Source organism: Haliotis rufescens, unplaced genomic scaffold (assembly GCF_023055435.1).
Source record: "Haliotis rufescens isolate VD_foot unplaced genomic scaffold, xgHalRufe1.0.p SCAF_14, whole genome shotgun sequence".
Taxonomy (NCBI): Eukaryota; Metazoa; Mollusca; class Gastropoda; order Lepetellida; family Haliotidae; genus Haliotis; species Haliotis rufescens.
In genome coordinates, this window is record NW_025963824.1 from 36874805 (window position 1) to 36895587 (window position 20783).

General features: G+C 40.9%; 2 protein-coding genes across 3 annotated transcripts in view; one reads left to right on the top strand and one right to left on the bottom strand.

Annotated features, from left to right (window-relative positions):
• Positions 1–9810, bottom strand: part of LOC124113202 (E3 ubiquitin-protein ligase arkadia-like) — a 28649-nt gene extending 18839 nt beyond the window's left edge. For both annotated transcript variants that reach the window (XM_046473474.2, XM_048395391.1), the window contains exons 1-3: positions 9738–9810; positions 5701–5820; positions 421–613 (exon numbers count right to left, since the gene is read on the bottom strand). In XM_046473474.2, coding sequence (XP_046329430.1) covers positions 421–613; positions 5701–5796 — 289 coding nt within the window. In that variant the 5' untranslated portion in view covers positions 5797–5820; positions 9738–9810. The remainder of the gene's footprint in view (positions 1–420; positions 614–5700; positions 5821–9737) is intronic.
• A 386-nt stretch (positions 9811–10196) lies between these two features.
• LOC124113203 (UDP-N-acetylglucosamine transferase subunit ALG13 homolog) lies at positions 10197–19428 on the top strand. The gene is made up of 4 exons (XM_046473475.2): positions 10197–10325; positions 15159–15321; positions 17317–17455; positions 19292–19428. The coding sequence occupies exons 1-4, from the start codon at positions 10242–10244 to the stop codon at positions 19401–19403; spliced, it is 498 nt and encodes a 165-aa protein (XP_046329431.2). The 5' UTR covers positions 10197–10241; the 3' UTR covers positions 19404–19428.
• Positions 19429–20783: the final 1355 nt, after the last annotated feature.

Genomic DNA, 20783 nt, shown 5'->3' on the forward strand with positions numbered 1-20783 from the left:
TTGGGTGAGTGGGTTTGGGTGAGTGGGTTTGGGTGAGTGAGTGCTTGTGTGGATGGGTGGATGAGAGTGCTTGTGATGATGAGTGAGTGAGTGCTTTGGTTGATGTGTGAGTGAGTGGGTGGACAAGTGAGTGCTTGGGTGGACGAGTGAGTGAGTGAGTGAGTGAGTGAGTGAGTGAGTGAGTGAGTGAGTGAGTGAGTGGATGGATGGATGGATGGATGGATGGATGGATGGGTGAATGAGTAAGTAGGTGCTTGGGTGAGTGAGTGCTTGGACGAGTGCTTGGGTGGATGAGTGAATGTGAGTGAGTGCAATGAGTGAGTGCAATGAGTGAGTGAGTGAGTGAGTGAGTGAGTGAGTGAGTGAGTGAGTGAGTGAGTGAGTGAGTGAGTGAGTGAGTGAGTGAGTGAGTGAACTGACCCATTGTCCTTTCCACTATTGCTTCTGCTCTGGCATTCAGCTCAGCCACGAAGTTCTGGTTGACAGGAGTTGGTCCGGGGATGGCCGGTGGGGATACATGGGAGGGGCCAGCAGCTATACCCTCAGTAATGAGGGCACCCAGTGGCTTGTCTCTGCCATCAACGACGATCTCCTCATCACCTTCATCCGAATCCTGCAACACATACAGAGTTTACTTCATAAAGTTTCCTGTCAAAGACATGTTTCTGTCAGTCATTAGAGCACCGTCTACACTTCTACAAACATACATTTCACAATACGCTACAGAGTATCAATATTCATTTGTACTCATGGTTCATATGCCAGATATATTTAACATGTTTAACACAATTGTCCAAGAACAACATGTAACAGACTAATCACTCATTATCAGTGTATTGTAACAATCTTTGACATAATGATGCTGAATATTCCAGATCCATTCCATCCTGTTTGTTTTGTTTGTTGCTTAATGCCTGACTTAGCAACATACAAACAATATGATGGTGGTCTGTGAATAATTGAGACTGCACCAGACAATCCAGTGATGATATTATGTATGAGCAGGGTCCAAGCAGTCTGAGTATGAAGATCTGCAATCAACCAAGTCACCGAGCTTCACCACCCGATGAAGTGGTTGGCCGAGTCGACTATGAAGAACAAGTCTTGCCAGGAAGCCCCACGGGGCTGATTCCCCATGTCGACTATGAAGAACAAGTCTTGCCAGGAAGCCCCACGGGGCTGATTCCCTGTGTCGACTATGAAGAACAAGTCTTGCCAGGAAGCCCCATGGGGCTGATACCCCATGGGGCCTATGAAGAACAAGTCTTGCCAGGAAGCCCCACAGGGCTGATTCCCCATGTCGACTATGAAGAACAAGTCTTGCCAGGAAGCCCCACAGGGCTGATTCCCCATGTCGACTATGAAGAACAAGTCTTGCCAGGAAGCCCCACAGGGGCTCATACCCCGTGTCGACTATGAAGAACAAGTCTTGCCAGGAAGCCCCCTGGGGCTGATTCCCTATGTCGACTATGAAGAACAAGTCTTGCCAGGAAGCCCCACGGGGCTGATTCCCCATGTTGACTATGAAGATCAAGTCTTGCCAGGAAGCCCCACGGGGCTGATTCCCTATGTCGACTATGAAGAACAAGTCTTGCCAGGAAGCCCCGTGGGGCTGATTCCCCTTGTCGACTATGAAGAACAAGTCTTGCCAGGAAGCCCCGTGGGGCTGATTCCCCATGTCGACTATGAAGAACAAATCTTACCAGGAAGCCCCGTGGGGCTGATTCCCCATGTCGACTATGAAGAACAGGTCTTACCAGGAAGCCCTGTGGGGCTGATTCCCTATGTCGACTATGAAGAACAAGTCTTACCAGGAAGCCCTGTGGGGCTGATTCCCTATGTCGACTATGAAAAACAAGTCTTACCAGGAAGCCCTGTGGGGCTGATACCCCGTGTCGACTATGAAGAACAGGTCTTACCAGGAAGCCCTGTGGGGCTGATTCCCTATGTCGACTATGAAGAACAAGTCTTACCAGGAAGCCCTGTGGGGCTGATTCCCAATGTCGACTATGAAGAACAAGTCTTGCCAGGAAGCCCCACGGGGCTGATTCCCCATGTCGACTATGAAGAACAAGTCTTGCCAGGAAGCCCCACGGGGCTGATACCCCATGTCGACTATGAAGAACAAGTCTTGCCAGGAAGCCCTATGGGGCTGATTCCCCATGTCGACTATGAAGAACAAGTCTTGCCAGGAAGCCCTGTGGGGCTGATTCCCCATGTCGACTATGAAGAACAAGTCTTGCCAGGAAGCCCCACGGGGCTGATTCCCCATGTCGACTATGAAGAACAAGTCTTACCAGGAAGCCCCATGGGGCTGATACCCCGTGTCGACTATGAAGAACAAGTCTTACCAGGAAGCCCTGTGGGGCTGATTCCCCATGCAGGCCTCAAAGTTTAATTTTTGTTTTAAGTTGTAGCAATATGGCTACAAGAACTTTTTTAGAGGTAGCCACTGGTAAAATCAACAAGAAAAGCCAAAATATTTTAAAATTATTTTTTAGCAAATAACTATAATAATATGTATACAAGTCATAGCACTAGTCTTGGAATTGAATATTTGTGGAAACTGTACTTGATTTTTGTTATTTGTGTTATTTGTGACTCGAACAATGATGCAATTAATTTTACGAAATGACACAGGTATATCCTTGCTTATCCAGTGAGCATTGTCAACTAAAATAAAATAGTATAACAATCTGCCACTAACAGTTTTCTTTATGTTTTTGACATTGTGTGTTAGATCGTAACTGAATATATTCAAAGTGATAAGCATTGAAAGCGAACACCGGTATTGTAAATGGTGTTACAGTTTCATCATGCAATGAATATTGTTCCAGGTTCACTCTTTTGTTAACTGAGCAACAGTTAAATAATTTATTTCCCGCAAAAGGCGCTCAGTAACATGAAGAAATACCTCCGTTTTTCAAGCTTCCTTCGTTCGTCGAAGACTGTCAAATGACACACCGCTAGAAAGCTTGTTTTTGCATCTACACTGTCATAACATGCTATTTTATTGGATAAAAATTGGTATTTAATGAAGCTGTCTTGCTGAAATCTGCTACAAGGTTCGTGATTGGTCAAATCTGAGCATGTGACCTAAGGCAGCCAATCAAACTACAGCTATGGTTCTGTCAGCGTGTGTGATGAATTTCAGGTTGTAACAAAAGATTTTTGTTAAATCTCGTAAATTCCTAACATTTTTAGGCAGGAAATGGCAATCTATATTAAAAATATTGAACTCAATGGATGTATCACGCTAGGTTACAAGTTGTGACAGAGAGTTTTCATGCATATATTTTGATACTAAAAATCGTGTCCGAGCTGAGAAATCGCAGTGACGAAATCCGAGGTGTCATTTGACTTACAGTACACATGATAGCACTAAAAAATGGAAATAATAACTCAGATGTAAGTTTGACAACTTTTAGAAATATTTTGTTTATTGTTTTATTACTTTGTATAATATATTTCAAGATTTGCTTGAAACGTTTTTACTTTGCTCTTTGACATGTTTGATGTGGACCCGTTGTCGAAGTGTGTGTCTGAGAACTTTATTTTCAATAACATAGCAGGAAATAGGCCATAATGGATGAATAGAGATTACTACACGAGTGGGCCCGTGAAAACACCGGGCTAGAAAAGGCCTTCAGCAACCCATGCTTGCCGTAAAAGGCGACTATGCTTGTCGTAAAAGGCGACTAACAGGATCGGGTGGTCAGGCTCGCTGACTTGGTTGATGCATGTCATCGATCCTAATTGCGTGGATCGATGTTCATGATGTAAATCACTGGATTGTCTGGTCCAGACTCGATTATTTACAGACCGCCATCATATAGCTGGAATATTGCTGAATGCGGCGTTAAACAACAAACCAAACCAAACCAAAATACTACACGAGTGCCTGTCAGAGTGCCTGTCAGATACCGTTTGGGGTAACCAGAAACCAACCAACCAACCAACAGATACCATTTATGCTACAACGAGTTGTTTCAAAGCGGATCTATCGAGCGAAAGTGAGTTAGACGCGCTTTGAAACAACGAGTTGTAAGATAAATGGTATCCGACAGACCTGAGTGCAGTAATCTGTTTCTTACACACCCTAATATTGCATCTTTTTAGCATCGAATCAATGCATTTTGTCTGTTCTCATGATCGCATTAATACATAACACAACAGTCATGAGTGAAGTCATCCGACGTACTGCTTACTATTCATAAAAAATGTGACCCTACACGGACACCTAAAAACATTTCCACCATCTGTGGATTACACAGGCGATGATGATAGTGCAAACTAGATAAGATCAAAGAACCCGCATGATGCAGAGTTTAAAAAATTCACCTCAAAGAAATTCCCAAATATGTACAACAATGTTTACTATCGTATGACATCACTGCAGGTGACCGAGGAGGGTTTTTGTGAGGGATGGTATATACATAAATGTGCCATGTAAGTAATCAGAAACAATCAGACAATCTGTGTACTGTTATTTGTTTTTATGTTTTCCAATGTAACCAAGAGTATTTGTCAGAAATGCAGATAACTACTGTCGTTGTTGTGAGTGACTTTGTGTCAGTCATGGCGTCACACAGGATGGAATCTTTTACGATTTCTGTTGAATTACCATGTTTATCGCGGATTACTCCCGCTATAATTGGGGTTGTGGTGTCAACAGACATTGTAAAGACTCAGATGATGGCTCGACTTTTAGATAAAACTGTCTTTGATAAGTGAATGAGATGTTTTACGGTTCTTGTGATAAGCGAATGTTTCTTAAGCGCCCGAAAACCCATAACACGGGAATATATCTGTTTACATTTTTAAAACCATTACGTTCAACACTGACGTAGGTGGACATTTAACTGAAGCACGAGCAACTTGTCAATGACTTACGATCTGGAAAGTAGTCCGTCATAATCTGACCTCAGGTCATCACCATGGAGTAGCCAATCACTGGCCTGGAATTCGATCTCACTCATATGTTTGAAACCAGTTATCTCAAATGGGTTTCTCACCCACAGGTGTGTAAGAATTTTTAATCTATCGAGAAAAAATTATAAATTGGAATGGAATATGTTTTTCAGACATTGTGAAATGTGATAGATTTAATAAATGCATGATGTGATAGGTATGTTCATAAACTTACATATACTATTTTGACAGGACTACGGCTTGGCCGGTTTACCGGCCTACGGTGTCAGGACTCGAGGCTTCTTGGTCGATGTTGAAAGAGTTTACGTAACCGAATCCCTCGTAATGCTGCATTGAGCTATGGGAAAGTTAGGTAATTGCATTCCATTGCGACCGTGAAAACACTGGCGATCGAGAAAATGGCGTTGCAAATGTCACCCAAATTATTTATGTTTGTGTCTTGGAATGTCAAAGTGATAATACCACATTTGTCATCAGGGTGGAAGTGACAACATCACACGTGTCCTCAGGATGTTGAGAAACTAATCATAACAAGGCTCCAAATAAAACTGTACACATGATAAAATCATATGCAGTTTCTTTTGATGCCTTGAACATTTCAATGGAGACAGAGCAATGTACAGCAAGTTTTAGGCCTTTCTTGTAACTCGATCAGATAGAACAAATTCCAAAATCAATATTGATGTCACATCAGCGACATCCAACGAATTCAGTGACAGGCTGTCTTTAGAGGTTTGGCTATGTCTCAAGAACCACATATTAATGTACCTCCTTAATGGCGACGGGCAGAGGGACTGGAGTCTGCCAGGCCATACCACTCGTCTCGCTGGCCCCGGGTCCGAGAGAGAGGAGACGGTCCTCCATCTCTTGCGTTGCTGGCTGCAGATGCTGAAACACACATTGCAGTGAGTGAGTGAGTGAGTGAGTGAGTGAGTGAGTGAGTGAGTGAGTGAGTGAGTGAGTGAGTGAGTGAGTGAGTGAGTGAGTGGGTGGGTGGGTGGGTGGGTGAGTGAGTGAGTGAGTGGGTGGGTGGGTGGGTGGGTGGGTGGGTGAGTGAGTGAGTGTGAGTGAGTGAGTGAGTGAGTGAGTGAGGTAGCAGCGGTAGAAACTAACAGTTTCAGTCCACTAGTCCTTATAATGACTATATAGCAAAACCTTGAAAAATATCAAATTTCTACTAGTCCTTAGGATACCTTTACTATTGGGCAGTTTCTCAAGGACTATAGGACGAGTGCCAATTTCTAACCCTAGTGAGTGAGTGAGTGAGTGAGTGAGTGAGTGAGTGAGATGGGTTTAACGCCGCTTTTAACAGTATTCCAGTTATATCACGGCGTGTCAGCTTAATGTGGGAGAAAAAGGTCTCAGACGTTTACCACTTCGGTGAAACCCACGAGCACGGGTATGGTGCTGACAAACCTAGAAACATAATCGGGGTGAACTGAGATTCGAACCCACAATCATAGGTTTCTGGCATGCCCAAGGGACGCAACTCTGCACAGCGAATCACAGCACCTTAGACAACTGAGCCACCCGTGTCCCCGAGTGAGTGAGTGAGTGAGTGAGTGAGTGAGTGAGTGAGAGTGAGAGTAAATCAAAAGTTTAAAATTAAGGGGAGATCTGAGGTCTTAAACTGGTCGGCAGATCGCACCAACTCACAGTTGTTTACAGCAACCTGGATCACATAACCCCTGATGATGCCTCAAACGAACCTCAGTTGTCAGACTATGGATACATATATCATAATTTAAATGGCATACTTTAACACTTGTAATAAGCGGTACTTGTTATTGCATCATTCTATGTCAAAATATTTATTTCACGTTTGAAATAGCAAGACCAACAGAAGGAATCATGTCGCAAACGCTGATTGGTTAATTTCAAACTGTATGCACAAGAAAAGCAGCAAATAATGTAACAAGAAATAGAATATATTTTTCCTGGTACATGTATACCTTAGATTAATTTCTAATGATTGTTGTGTCATTATATTGGGTATGTTGTCACAGAACTATGGTAGAATGTATGTATAGCTGATTGTATTTTCTGGCCTATATAACAGGACCATGACACATCATAACCTTAATCTCAGATAACTGCTGCCAGGTGAAGTGAGTGAGTGAGTATGCTTTTACGCCACTTTTAGCAATATTCCAGCAATATCACAGCGGGGGACTGCTGTCAGGAATTGGCATCACACATCTATTTTTGTGGAATGAATTATTGGAGGAACATATGCTAATAAATGTACTATTCATAAATGTTTTATGACTATAATAATTTACATGAGCGACAATGTCTTTCTGCAAACAAATGACCCTTCTACCATGAATTTGGAAATTACTCTACTCCAATGATGCTTATTGGTCAATCAGGGGTTATCAAGTCACAATAAACCTTCTCTGACTGAAACAGCCAACTTAACTGCTGCATCAACGTGGAAGCCAATAAAGCATCTTTGTCTGTCCGTCATTGTCTGTAGGCATTTTAATTAATTATATCTACAATCAAAGGCTACAAAATGCAAAGTTGTGACTACTACTGTAGCGGCCATAAAATTTCCGAGTCCCGTGATGGGATTCAAACCACGGACCTTCTGATCAGAGGCCGGACGCCTTGTCCACATGACCAAAGAGGTTAACCCCGTCAGCAAGCTGATAGGGTAAGGATGTCATCTGTGGGATGACTCCACCCCCTGCTACATACTCCCTCGTCAACAGAAGGCACGTCCCGGGCCGCATAGTAGGGTACTGAGGCTTATTTTGATCAAATTTAATATGAACGTGCTAAGCCCAACGTTGGGCGCCAATGTACCGGCCATAAAATGTCCCAGTCTTGTGATGGGATTCCAACCACGGACCTTCTGATCAGAGGTCGGACGCCTTGTCCACATGACCAAAGAGGTTAACCCCGTCAGCAAGCTGGGTAAGGATGTTAACTGTGGGATGACTCCACGCCCTGCTGCACTACAATATTCCAAGGATGTGTGACAATACGTTTTTTGTCCAGAAAACACGATTGATATCTATCTTACGCATGGAACAATTTGACCAGTCACTGTAGGGACTTCCCATGCTGCATGTATTTCGATTGCGAAAACATTATGTTGCCATATAATAGTTATAAATAATATGTTTTTTGACATGTCAAAGTATGGCATTTATAATATATGTATTCATTCTCTGGCAACTAAAGTTTGTTTTAAGGCGTAATCTGACCGTGGTTACAGTTAAAATAACAGTTAGCTGTGCGATCTACTGATCACTTCACATACGATTTCGCCAAAATAAATGTAAACAATATTGAATGAAATTGGGGACTCTGGGCTTCTTGGCTGATGTACCAGCCTATGGTGTTGAAAGAGTTTGGATAACCGAATCCCTCATAATAATTCACTGAGCTATCGGAATGTCAATGAAACAGACGATGAGTATGGTATATATGTGTTCCATTGCAACTGTGAAAACACAATCAAGAAAATGGCATCGTAAATGTCAATCAAATTATTTATGTTTGTGTTTGCGTATGTGAAGCAACAGAATTTAGTTGCCACAAGATATTTTTCAAGGTTGTCATTGGCGACCTCTGAAATTTAGTCAGTAGACAAATTGAAATTTAGGTCGCATGGCGACAGTTTTAGTCGCAACTTTGAGGCCTGTCTCGTGACTTTAGTCTACGGACACATACGAATGATCCCAATCCCATATGGCACACTCGTCTGATTCCGTAATCTACAAGATACCGAGTGGTGAGAAATGAGCCGATATGGCGCGAACTGAAAACGGATCCAGGCGTCAGATGGAGGCATGAGCATGGCTAGTGATGACAAAAGGATGAATCTAGCTTTTGAATTAGTACTGAATAGGCCTAAATGTAGCGGATGAAAAGGCTTGTATAAATGTTCAAGGACAGTTTCCAGGAACCAAAATATTTGACACTAAACCTTTTCATCCCTTTTTGCTCGACGTTTTCATGTGAAGAATATAAGGAGCCGCAATATAGAATCTATACCAGCCACTAAACAGGTACCTAACCCTAATGATCGTAAACGGGAACCAAGGGCTAAGGATAGAGTTCGGGTAATCTCATAGAATGTGTGTATCGTCAGAAAGAAATGTGAACATTAGCATGATTAGTGACATGTAGTGTAACCAGTAAGCTATAGTGAGTTTTTGCCATCAAACAATATATCACATGACTAACAACGGGTCCAGATAGTCCTGTGGGTACCCAGGTCCTACACAGGACCCACCCGACCTGAGTGTCCCGAGATAACCTTCCCAGCCCTACTGGGGACATATTCTACCGCAGGTCCACATGGGGGCATTGGGTTTGGACACAGAGCTGAACTGACTGCTTAATGGTTTTGCGATATATCAGAGTGTCAGTGCGGCAACAGTGACTAGTACCAGCTGGTGAAGCACCGGGTGGGATGGTGATCCTTCTTTTCACAGAGGATGTGTTCTTGTGTGTGTGATAACAGATGCACGTTTCCGTGTGAGTGCACCCAACTTTCAAACACTGCAGTCGCAATGTCATACTGGATGCATATTACAATCCAACTGGGATGCAATAGACGTCGTTGTTTACTACCGTATGAATTCTAAAAGTGGACTCAACAGTATTTGGGCCCAGTATTTTTGTGGATTTACGTTAACGTGATTTGGGTGGGTGCGCCGTATTCAATCTTGCCATTTTCTAACTGTGATCCATTCGCCTGATGCAGAAACAGCTAATTAGTGATCATAAACACAAATATTACCCGCGGATGAAACAAGTTACAATTTAAGACGGGTAAAAAGACTTACTTGGGACAAAATATTTTATGTTGTTTTCTTCTGTTCTTTCGATAAACTGACAGCCATCTTTGCAACGCATGGAATATTTCGAATGCTGTTCATTGGTCAATTTTCGATAACATTTTTACACAGCAAACTATTTTTGGCTCAATGGATAATCACTTGTGAATTATGTTTGGGTATATTTGTTATGAATCAACTGTTACTAGTTATTTAAACAATAATTTCAGTTTAATAGCTCAAAACATTAGTCCCGCACTTTCGATCCAAATCCATATCCTACACAACTTATTATAACCAAAAATCATGAAACATCTCATTTAATCAGATATTGTTTAATCTCAGTCATAACAATTGAATAAAAATTCAAATTTTGTAAACAATATTTTCAAATAATTTCAAATAAGTCTAAAGATAGTTTTTTATTTATATTCACACCTCACACGCGTATAAAGAAAGCAGCTTTATAGCTACTAGTATGTCCGCGTGTTGGGCTCTGTTTTGTTGGCAAACATGTCGAAAACAGTGTTTGTAACAGTTGGAACAACAACGTTTCATGCACTCACAAAGACAACATCATCGAGGCGCCTTTGCAAGGTTGGTGCTGATGTCAAATTACAAAACAAGGCCAAATAAGCTTTGTTCATGGGCAAAGGCAATGAAAAGTTCCCTGATTAATTATGTTTGCAAACTCGTCTCCAAAATTTTGTTGCATTTCTGGACTTAAAGGGGCACTGATCTAACGCAATTCCCCGGGACTGGTTGTTGGCTTTGTTATTGTTTTTTCCCAGTGAGTACCCGGATGTATAGCAGAAATCTAGACTAGTTCGCGACCTCTGCTGCGCCATTCGTAAGCGCATTACATTCGTGACCAACTCGTGTTATTCCGGGACAAGCCGAATAGCGACTCGTGCCCCTCTCATGGCCATTTTTGCGACTGGGTTCCGTCTTAGCGCAAACGGGCATACCTAAACAATTGTCAACTCGTTGCGTAATGTTTCACATATATTTCCCCATATATTATATATATTTCAGATGTAATTTAAAGCACATTGGGACGTGCTGAATTATACAGTATGATTAAACACATTTAACTGTGTCTTGGGTATATTTTTAGGTGCAAGACATATGTTAAATCAAAAATTATTTCTGAGGGATTATTTGACAAAGAACTCGAAATCATACGCGCATTTTGATTGGTTTGTCGTAATTTCGCACATAACATTCATCGAAAGGGGGACTAGTCTTCTTACAGGTTACGGAAAGGGGCGAGTGGTGACGAATGAAGCGCATTAGTCACTTTTATGGATACCGGTAGTAATAAGGGCGTATGGTCACATTGATCAACAAAATGAAATACAGTTTTCGAGATAATAAGGAAATGTAGGTATCTTTGTGGGTAGCATCTGTAATGGTGACGAAGTTTTGATAAGTCACTTGCTTGGTAATTTTGCGCTTTTCGTTTACACTATTTTGACTTGCAACATAAAGTAAATATTTCAACTGAGCATTGCTTTTTTTATAGTGTGTATATTATTTTACTGTCAAAATGTGTAACATATTTATTAAACGTCTAAATATTCGGTTATTTTACAAATTGACTGAAAAACATTTCCATCTCTATTATTATGATAACGAATTCCAAACATATTGATGTTTAAAGGGGCACTGATCTAACGCAATTCCCCGGACTGGTTGTTGCCTTTGTTATTGTTTTTTCCCCCGTGAGTACCCGGATGATACGCAATGCAACTGAGTGTGACCAGAGACTGGGCTACCGTCTGCAAGGACAGCTAAATAAACTTGGAGGCTGGAGGCAATATTTGTTTTACGCATTTTTGCATAAACACTGATTGGTTAACTGTGATCTATACAGATTTTGACAAAGGGAGCATGTTAATTAATTTCTTCAGCCTAAACAAGCAGACAAAAAGAACAGCGGAGCTCATCGGATGTCGTCATTTGGAAATACCCCAGATGGTTATAGTTTTATACTAAAAAAAGTATCCATGCAGTGAAAGCATTTTCGGATTTCGGCTTGCCTCGATAATACGATTACTACTCCCTTGTTGACATCCACGTTTTCTCGTATAACCCTTCACTTGTGTATATGTCATTCACTTGATGCTCAGTTAATGAATTTATTACAGGTACAATTAGTGGTAGCACCACTTAGATTACCTGACAAAGGTTCCCATTTGGCATTTATTGTGTCTGGGGTAATTATTCAATCTAAATCCAAGTTTGAAGTGAGGTGAAATGTGTGTTATGTAATATGCACGTGGCAGCCCAGCAAGAGATGAATGATCAGTTGATTTATTTTTTTGTAAATCAACGGAACGTTCCTAGTCATCAAAGGATTAACAGAAAATACGTTGATTGATTAATCACTGTTATCTTGCACAGTGGATATGTCAAGAGTGAGTGTTTACATGTCTAGGTTTACTAAAGCAAAGGGAATACACTCATACCATGGCGTGAAGTGCCGATGTAAAAACAACATACTTTGTTCAAAGGGTTAACTTATAATACGTTGATTGATTGATCATTGTTATCTATCACTCAATGGATTTTTTAGGAACCGTGAACGTTATGAAAATAGTTGTCACGTGGGCTTTCTCAGCCGACCATTGAGACTTGACACCTATGTAAAACACCTGAAACAATCCAAGTGATCAGTTGAGAAACGAACACGGGTTATAATATACCGAAACGACATACATCTTTTAAAATATTTGATTGTTACTGAGACACGTGACATCGAATAAGTTTCTTTGTACATCTGCAGACGAGTGGGATATTGTTCCTTTGTGTGGATATTCACGGATACATTCCTCGAACAAGGAAGCTGCCTAAAATTTATACACATAAATTTGGTAGGTTGTAATTATGATATTTGCATTTTGTTTTCCTTCATTTGAACCGGTTCGTTCTTGTTTCTCTACGTCTTGGTTGGGAAATTCTTCAATGCGCGATAGACGTTGTTTTCACAGGTCTTTTCCTTTGTAAGCGTGTATATATTACCGTCAATTTGTAATTGACCGTAATACCGTCAATTTGTAATTGACCAGGAAATGTAGGTATCTTTGTGGGTAGCATCTGTAATGGTGAGGAAGTTTTGATAAGTCACTTGCTTGGTAATTTTGCGCTTTTCGTTTACACTATTTTGACTTGCAACATAAAGTAAATATTTCAACTGAGCATTGCTTTTTTTATAGTGTGTATATTATTTTACTGTCAAAATGTGTAACATATTTATTAAACGTCTAAATATTCAGTTATTTTACAAATTGACTGAAAAACATTTCCATCTCTATTATTATGATAACAAATTCCAAACATTTTGATGTTTAAAGGGGCACTGATCTAACGCAATTCCCCGGACTGGTTGTTGCCTTTGTTATTGTTTTTTCCCCCGTGAGTACCCGGATGATACGCAATGCAACTGAGTGTGACCAGAGACTGGGCTACCGTCTGCAAGGACAGCTAAATAAACTTGGAGGCTGGAGGCAATATTTGTTTTACGCATTTTTGCATAAACACTGATTGGTTAACTGTGATCTATACAGATTTTGACAAAGGGAGCATGTTAATTAATTTCTTCAGCCTAAACAAGCAGACAAAAAGAACAGCGGAGCTCATCGGATGTCGTCATTTGGAAATACCCCAGATGGTTATAGTTTTATACTAAAAAAAGTATCCATGCAGTGAAAGCATTTTCGGATTTCGGCTTGCCTCGATAATTTGTAATTGACCAACTCAGAACCCACGCATATACCCACTACGAGTTACACGTCCCAGCCCTATACCGGTCAAAGCTTAATACTGGCCAATTTGAGGGTAATTCCATGGCAAGACTGCAATTTTTTTAACACAGCTATCATGATGTAGTGGCAGGCTGCAGTTTACCTGTCTGCCGACTTGCTGTCTCCGGCTCACTCTCCGCTCAGTCACTGACCTCTACTGTCAATGTTGTCTTCATGATCCTTTAGCCCTAGGCAGGGGTCGACACCAGCGGTGAAATCTAAGTACAGTCAAGTCTCGTTAATCCGACATCGCTGGTTGCACATGATTGTGTCGGAGTAACGAGTATGTCAGATTAACGAAATTAAGTGATTTGTGATCGAAAATCAGACGTCTTCACGATAGATAATAACCGTGTGTACCTTGTAATAAAATCATTAAAAACGGAATGCTTATATTGTTATGTTGTTTAATCATTCATTCAGATGGCAGATGACCACAGAGTACGCTGACCACTGTGTCGGATTAACGAGACTGATTAATGAGGGATTTCGGTAATTCGCTGCAAATTAGGTGTGTCGGAGTCGGAGTGCGAGAATGTCGGATTAACGGGACTAAATAGCACTGAATCAATCGGTTCCCATCATTTGTGTCTGATAAAGCCGAGTGTCGGATTAATGAGACTTGACTGTAGTCTGCAGCTTATCTTGAACTGGTAGTTTATGTAAAACAACTAGATTTCAGGGGAAAACAACTTGTCTCCCTTGATTTTCACTACTCTCAGACTGACAAAGGAATGAACTTGTCTAATGCTGCTTGGGTCATTTTTACTCTCCTTAGTGTTAACACAATTTCACAGGAACTCATCAGTGTTCTTACTGAAGAGTAGAACAATCTTCCCTTGGCAACGTCCGGACACTAACTGGGAGCACGATACAGCACAATTAAATACATGCTACTGAGAGCTGTTTTATGGACAATGAGTTTGATTTGTGATTTGTTTTACGTTTTTTCGTTTCAGTTTTGGTCAGATACTGTCATTTTAACGGGTGATCTGTCTGATTAATGGTCACATGTTGTTTGTTGGCATTGTGTGGCACATGACAAGGAAACGTTTGTTCACTGATCATGTCTTCACGCAATATTGTCCTAGCCTATTTCAACAAATGCATGCAATTTCACAAAGTGCTGATCCTTAGCAAGCTTTGATTAGTATATATGCAAAACATTAATGTGACAGGCACTGAATATGTATGCATACTTTAGCCAGCATGAAGTGAAACAAAAAACTCCAATGTATAAAAATACCCATTGAAACTCTTTCAGCATGGGTTAAAAGGAGCTAATATCCGATACACAACTATGAGCTAATTTACTTTCTGAGTCAAGCCTATATATTTAGAACAGTTATATACATCTAACACATTATGTCATTTTTTTTAAATCTTAAAATGTTAAATAATTTGGAGAAAAACCCAATGGAGTGATGAATAGATGTGTGAAAAAATGTTGGTTATCCAATGAAAAATATAATAACCCAATTAAAATCGAAACCCTAGAGTAAAAACTCAATTGCTCAAAAGTTATCTGGATCTCTGCATTATTGTAAATATAACTGAAATACTGTTCAAAATGGCATAAAAAACTCACTCACTCACTCACTCACTCACTCACTCTGATTTTCAGATATTCAAGACACTTGGTTACAACAAGCTGACATTGCAGACTGGAAGAATAGATTTTGATATTGAAGACAGCGAAGTGGATGATTTTACAGTGGAACATTTCGACTACAAAAACTCCATTGCTGAGGACATTCAAGGAGCTTCCCTTGTCATAAGTCATGCAGGTATGGATGATAATCCCCCACGGGGATGGAAGGGGGATATAGGAATGGGTGCTATCCATCCGTTCGTCCGTCTGTCCATCAGCTTTTTTTTCTGGAGACGAACTCAAGAACCATGAGATATACCATATTTTCTTGAGTATAGTCACTATAGTGCACACACGAATATAATGTGCAGACCCCTCTAGCAGATTCAGTATTTTTTAATTTTTTTTTCGAAAATATGTGCAGAAAAAAATTACACCGTAATGGACGGCTGATGAGAAACTTGGTCAGTACAAATTTGAAATTAGAGATAAAAAAATCCCAAGACATGTTGATTTACCATTTAAATTTTATTTTTTGTTCTGCTAGGGATTGTTTTACATCCAGTGATTAAGATTACCTTGTGTATTTTCTCGTAAACTAAGCCGGAAACAGCAATCAGCTGTTCACACATTTTCCTGGAATCTATTGGTGATTTGGTCAAGACACACCCAATGATATAACTTTACCGGATTTTAATGCATGGAATCGGCAAAAATTGTATCTGAAACTATTTTTTTTATCAGGAATAATATATTCCAATATCTTGTTATTGTAGTTGCAGCTTTCACTAAATACAATTAAAATAATTATAACCCTAAGCGATACAGCTGATCGCTATTGCTGGTTATTATTTTTCACATCGAACCAGTTTGACCAGTCACCGTCGAGGCTTCCGCGCACGTGATCGCGAGAACTACGTGTTGTCATAGAATCGTCAAACTATAACAAATATGACTTTCAACGAGTTAAAGTATGGCATTTATGATATATGTAGCCATTCTCTGTCAACTAAAGTTCGTTTCAAGGCATCAGTAGCGGTAATCTGACCGTGGTTGCTGTTAATAACAGTAAGTTGTGCGATTTTCCGATCGCTTCACACACTATTTCGCCGAAATTAATTAAAACAATATTTAAAGGAATTTTTAATAAAATTTATGAAATAAATTACAAACATAATTATATCTAGATATAGAAAGAACACTTTTTATAACCAGACAGTGTAATTACTTGATTAATTTGCATACTTCAGTATGGATTTGTTGACATGGTATTTCCGGTGTTACATGCTCACGGTAATGTCTTTCCGTTGAGGGGAAAAAACATCAAAACTCATTATTGCGTGTATAATGCACAACCCCTTCTACTAAGCTGTATTTTTTGGAAAAAAAGTGCGCACTATAATCAAGAAAATACGGTATCTCAACCAAACTTGGCATAGCTGTAGTGGTAAACTGACAAAGGAACTTAGACAAGGTCCATGGTGAATTATTGTGAAAACACAATTTACAAGTGGCACCCGAACCAGCATACTTCATTGCAGTTTATGGTAGCAACATGAAAAAAACCTGAAACTTGAAGATTTCTTTAATGTGCGGAAAATGACTCAACTCATTCACTCTCCAGCTCACTGTCTTGGACTTACACTGGACTTGTTGTTTACTGATCATGCCAGTGCTGTAGCATTCCAGACTCTAGTCTACTACTCAGATCATCAGATGATTGGTGCTGTACTTCTCAGTACACCTCATGGTGACCCCTGCTCTCATTAACTCTAAGTAAGAACTCCCTTACTACCACAACTCATTACAAAAACAGTTACGTATTCTGACATAAACTGCAGATGGCAAAACAACACCAGTAATAACTATTTTAGTGTTTGCAATTAAGCCATTTACAAAAAGGTTCAGTGAACATAGTTCACAGGGGCTAATGCCTTGCACACAACCGGACATGTAATATTGGCCAGGGATATGAGTATTTAATGCTTGTTTTTATAGGAAGGGGTGGGTGCTGTTATGATGCGGTGCCGTTTTAGATAAAATAAACCTTTGCCCATTGGAAGTCTGTGGTGGCCATACTATCAGTGAATGAAGCACTTTTCTTGTGTCCCCTGTCTTGTCATTGCTGGAATATTACTAAAAGTGGCATAAAACCATCTCACTCACTCACTCACTTATATTTGTGGGGCAGGTGCGGGGAGTGTCCTGGACGTCCTGGGGGCAGGGAAGCCCCTGCTTGTGGTCATCAATGAGGAGTTGCAGGGAAACCACCAGATAGAGCTGGCACATCAGCTGGCCATGGACGGACACCTGTACTATTGCACCTGCAGGTGAGTTGTCTGTTCCATTACACCTGCGGGTGAGTTGTCTGTTCCGTCACACCTGCAGGTGAGTTGTCTGTTCCGTCACACCTGCAGGTGAGTTGTCTGTTCCGTTACACCTGCAGGTGAGTTGTTTGTTCCGTCACACCTGCAGGTGAGTTGTCTGTTCCATTACACCTGCAGGTGAGTTGTTTGTTGTTACACCTGCAGGTGAATTGTCTGTTCCATCAAACCTGCAGGTGAGTTGTCTGTTCCGTTACTCCTGCAGGTGAATTGTCTGTTCTGGTACTCCTGCAGGTGAGTTGTCTGTTCCGTCACACCTGCAGGTGAGCTGTGTGTTCCGTCACACCTGCAGGCGAGTTGTCTGTTCCGTCACACCTGCAGGTGAGTTGTCTGTTCTGTCACACCTGCAGGTGAGTTGTCTGTTCTGTCACATTGTTAGTAATAACATCGTCTCGCTATCACCAACACCATATATGTACATTGACTGCGACAAATTTATTTCTTCCAAATGAATATTCGTTCCATTGCATCACCTATTTGAGATATAACATCATTCATTTCTTCATTCGGGGCGGTTGGGTAGCCTTGTGGTTAAAGCTTTCGCACGTCACGCCGAAGACCCGTGTTCAATTCCCGACATGGGTACAATGTGTGAAGCCCATTTCTGGTGTCCCCCGCTGTGATATTGCTGGAATATTGCTAAAAGCGGCGTAAAACCATACCCACTCACTCACTCACTCATTTCTTCATTCTCTTCCACTGCATCATCCATTTCCAATCTTGCATGATATCATCCATGTCATCAATGTCTGACTAATCCAACGTGTCACAGTTGAATAACGCAACTAAAACTGTTTGGCCAATGCTTATGAACAATACAGCAATCGAAGCCAGCTTCAACTTGTTAGACCCGTAAAGATCCGGCGTAGAATAGGTCATCAGTAACCCATGCTTGCTGTAAAAGGCGACTATGCTTGTCGTAAGAGGTGACTAACGGGATCGGGTGGTCAGGCTGGCTGATTTGGTTGATGCATGTCATCGATCCCAATTGTGTGGATTGATGCTCATGATATCAATCACTGAATTGACTGGTCCAAATTCGATTATTTACAGACCGCCGCCATATAGCTGGAACATTGCTGAGTGTGGTGAAACAACAAACCAACCAACCAATCAAACTTGTTAACCCACCAAAACTATAGATTCCTCATACCCCACATGGGTCTTTGATTCTACCGATGTGGGGTATCGAACCCGGGTCTTCGGTGTGACGAGCAAACACTTTAACCACTAGGCTACCTGACAACGACATACTGAGGGGCTACGTTAGCTAATCATACAGTGTCAATAAACTCATGTTTTTTTTATATATTTTGTTCTGTATTTGCTGTACACAAGCAACTAAAATTATTTGAGTCATTAGGAATTAGGCTATAAAAAATAATAGTCTTGGTTGTCAGGGACCACTGGCATCATCATAAAGTCTGTCGCACGTTTCATTTATAAATCCATTTTCAAAATAATAAAATAATCCTAATACTTGAAAACAGTTCGATCCCTATAGCACACAGTTACTTCCCTTTACATGCTTAGTGCTACATCACGTGTTATGGTCATTGTGGCAATAGGAGTTTGTTTTGCTTTCCCAGGTTGATGGTACACAACTGGTTTTTTGGTAACATACTAGTTTCAACAAGCAAAGAAGAAAAACAATGCCCGCCTGCACTATATTTTCAAAAACCATTGCCAGAGAACCAATTCTTTTATTTTGCTAAGCCTTATTGTGAGTATTTTATGTTATGTTTATAAAGAGCTCTGTATAACTTTAATTCTTTGCTTCAGCTCATTGTGTGAGAAACTACAATCGTGTGACTTCTCCACGTTGAAACCACTCCCCCCTGGTAAACCTGAAAACTTTGCAACATTTCTGGATTCAGCTTTGGGATTTTCATGACAGTAATTAAACTGTATTTATTTCATCCCTGGGTTGTTGTTTTTTCCTTGAGACAGCAGACGAGAGCTTACTTGATATTACCGGGGTAGTCCAAGCTATTGCTTGTTGTGAGAGGCTACTAAATGGTGAGGATTCGCGTTAGAATTGGTCCCCTGCTTCCTATGCTGGTCTTAAGAGGCGACTTCAGGGATCAGAGACTTGCAAACACGCACGCACGCACACACACACACACATACACCTCATATCTCATAATAGTTGTATCGTTACGTTGAGAGGCACTAAATTTCATGGGACTGTCAGGTTTGGTGACTTGATTGATGGCAGGTCATTGTACCCCGCGTCATATGACAGTACTCATTACATCACTCCTTGGTTTCCTTGTCAAGACTTAAGATTCCAGGTTATAATTGGTCTTCAGCAACCCATGCTTGTTGTAAGATGCGACTTACGGGATCGGGTGGTCAGACTTGCTGACTTGGTCGATGCATGTCATCGATCCCAATTGCATGGATCGATGCTCATGGTATTAATCACTGGATTGTCTGGTCCAGACTCGATTATTTACAGATCGCCGTCATATAGTTGGAATAGTGTCGAGGGCGGCTTTAAACAACAAACAAACAGACTTTGGAGATCTTTGATGTTTTATCATCCAAAACTGGCTCCCACTGGCTTTCCGCTTTTATCAAATCGTGTTGATATATTTGATATCAAAAGACACTCGGTTGAGATTCTCTATCTACAAACTGAAAAAGTTGGAAGAATGATGTTGGATGCTAAATAAGATCTCACCCTCGTGTGTTTTGATATCAAATATATCAACACTCGATTAAAGTGGAAAAAGTCGAGGCTGAGATTCTATATGTCCACTGCTTTGATTCTGTTTGTTGTTTAACGCCGCACTCAGCAATATTCCAGCTACATGACGGTGATCCAGTGCTTTGAAACACATTTCCTTCTTTGGACGAGGCGTTTGATGTTTCCTCTGCCTTGACTCTTCAGATTCCCACCAAAACACATTCATGGTTACAAATCGCTTAGCAAAATAAGCTGGGTCTGCATCAATACGACGTAAATGCTCATGACAGATACGATAAACGTGAAGTGTTCTGACCAGGAGCCCGAACCCCCAACGTGCTGAAACTCTTGTCATGCCCAGTACATTCCCAAGAATGTTCTCAATTCTCCCACGAGAGATCACTGTGACTTGTGCCGAGGCTTTGATTGTCCGCATCAATTGTATTTTTCAATATTTCCTTATTGGTGGAAGTTGAGGGTCAACTTGATGTTGGATCATCTTTAAAGACCTCTCTTCCTCTCTTGAAGTCCACAGCCTACCTCTCAACAGTGGCAAAGAAAGGACAATCAACCCCTAATTTG

Bases quoted from the DNA above. Each gene is read 5' to 3' on its own strand.
- LOC124113203 (XM_046473475.2), top strand. From the start codon at position 10,242: ATGTCGAAAACAGTGTTTGTAACAGTTGGAACAACAACGTTTCATGCA. The intron at 10,326-15,158 runs GTTGGTGCTGAT...TCTGATTTTCAG, and splicing joins CATCGAGGCGCCTTTGCAAG to ATATTCAAGACACTTGGTTA. The intron at 17,456-19,291 runs GTGAGTTGTCTG...TCTTTGCTTCAG, and splicing joins CTGTACTATTGCACCTGCAG to CTCATTGTGTGAGAAACTAC.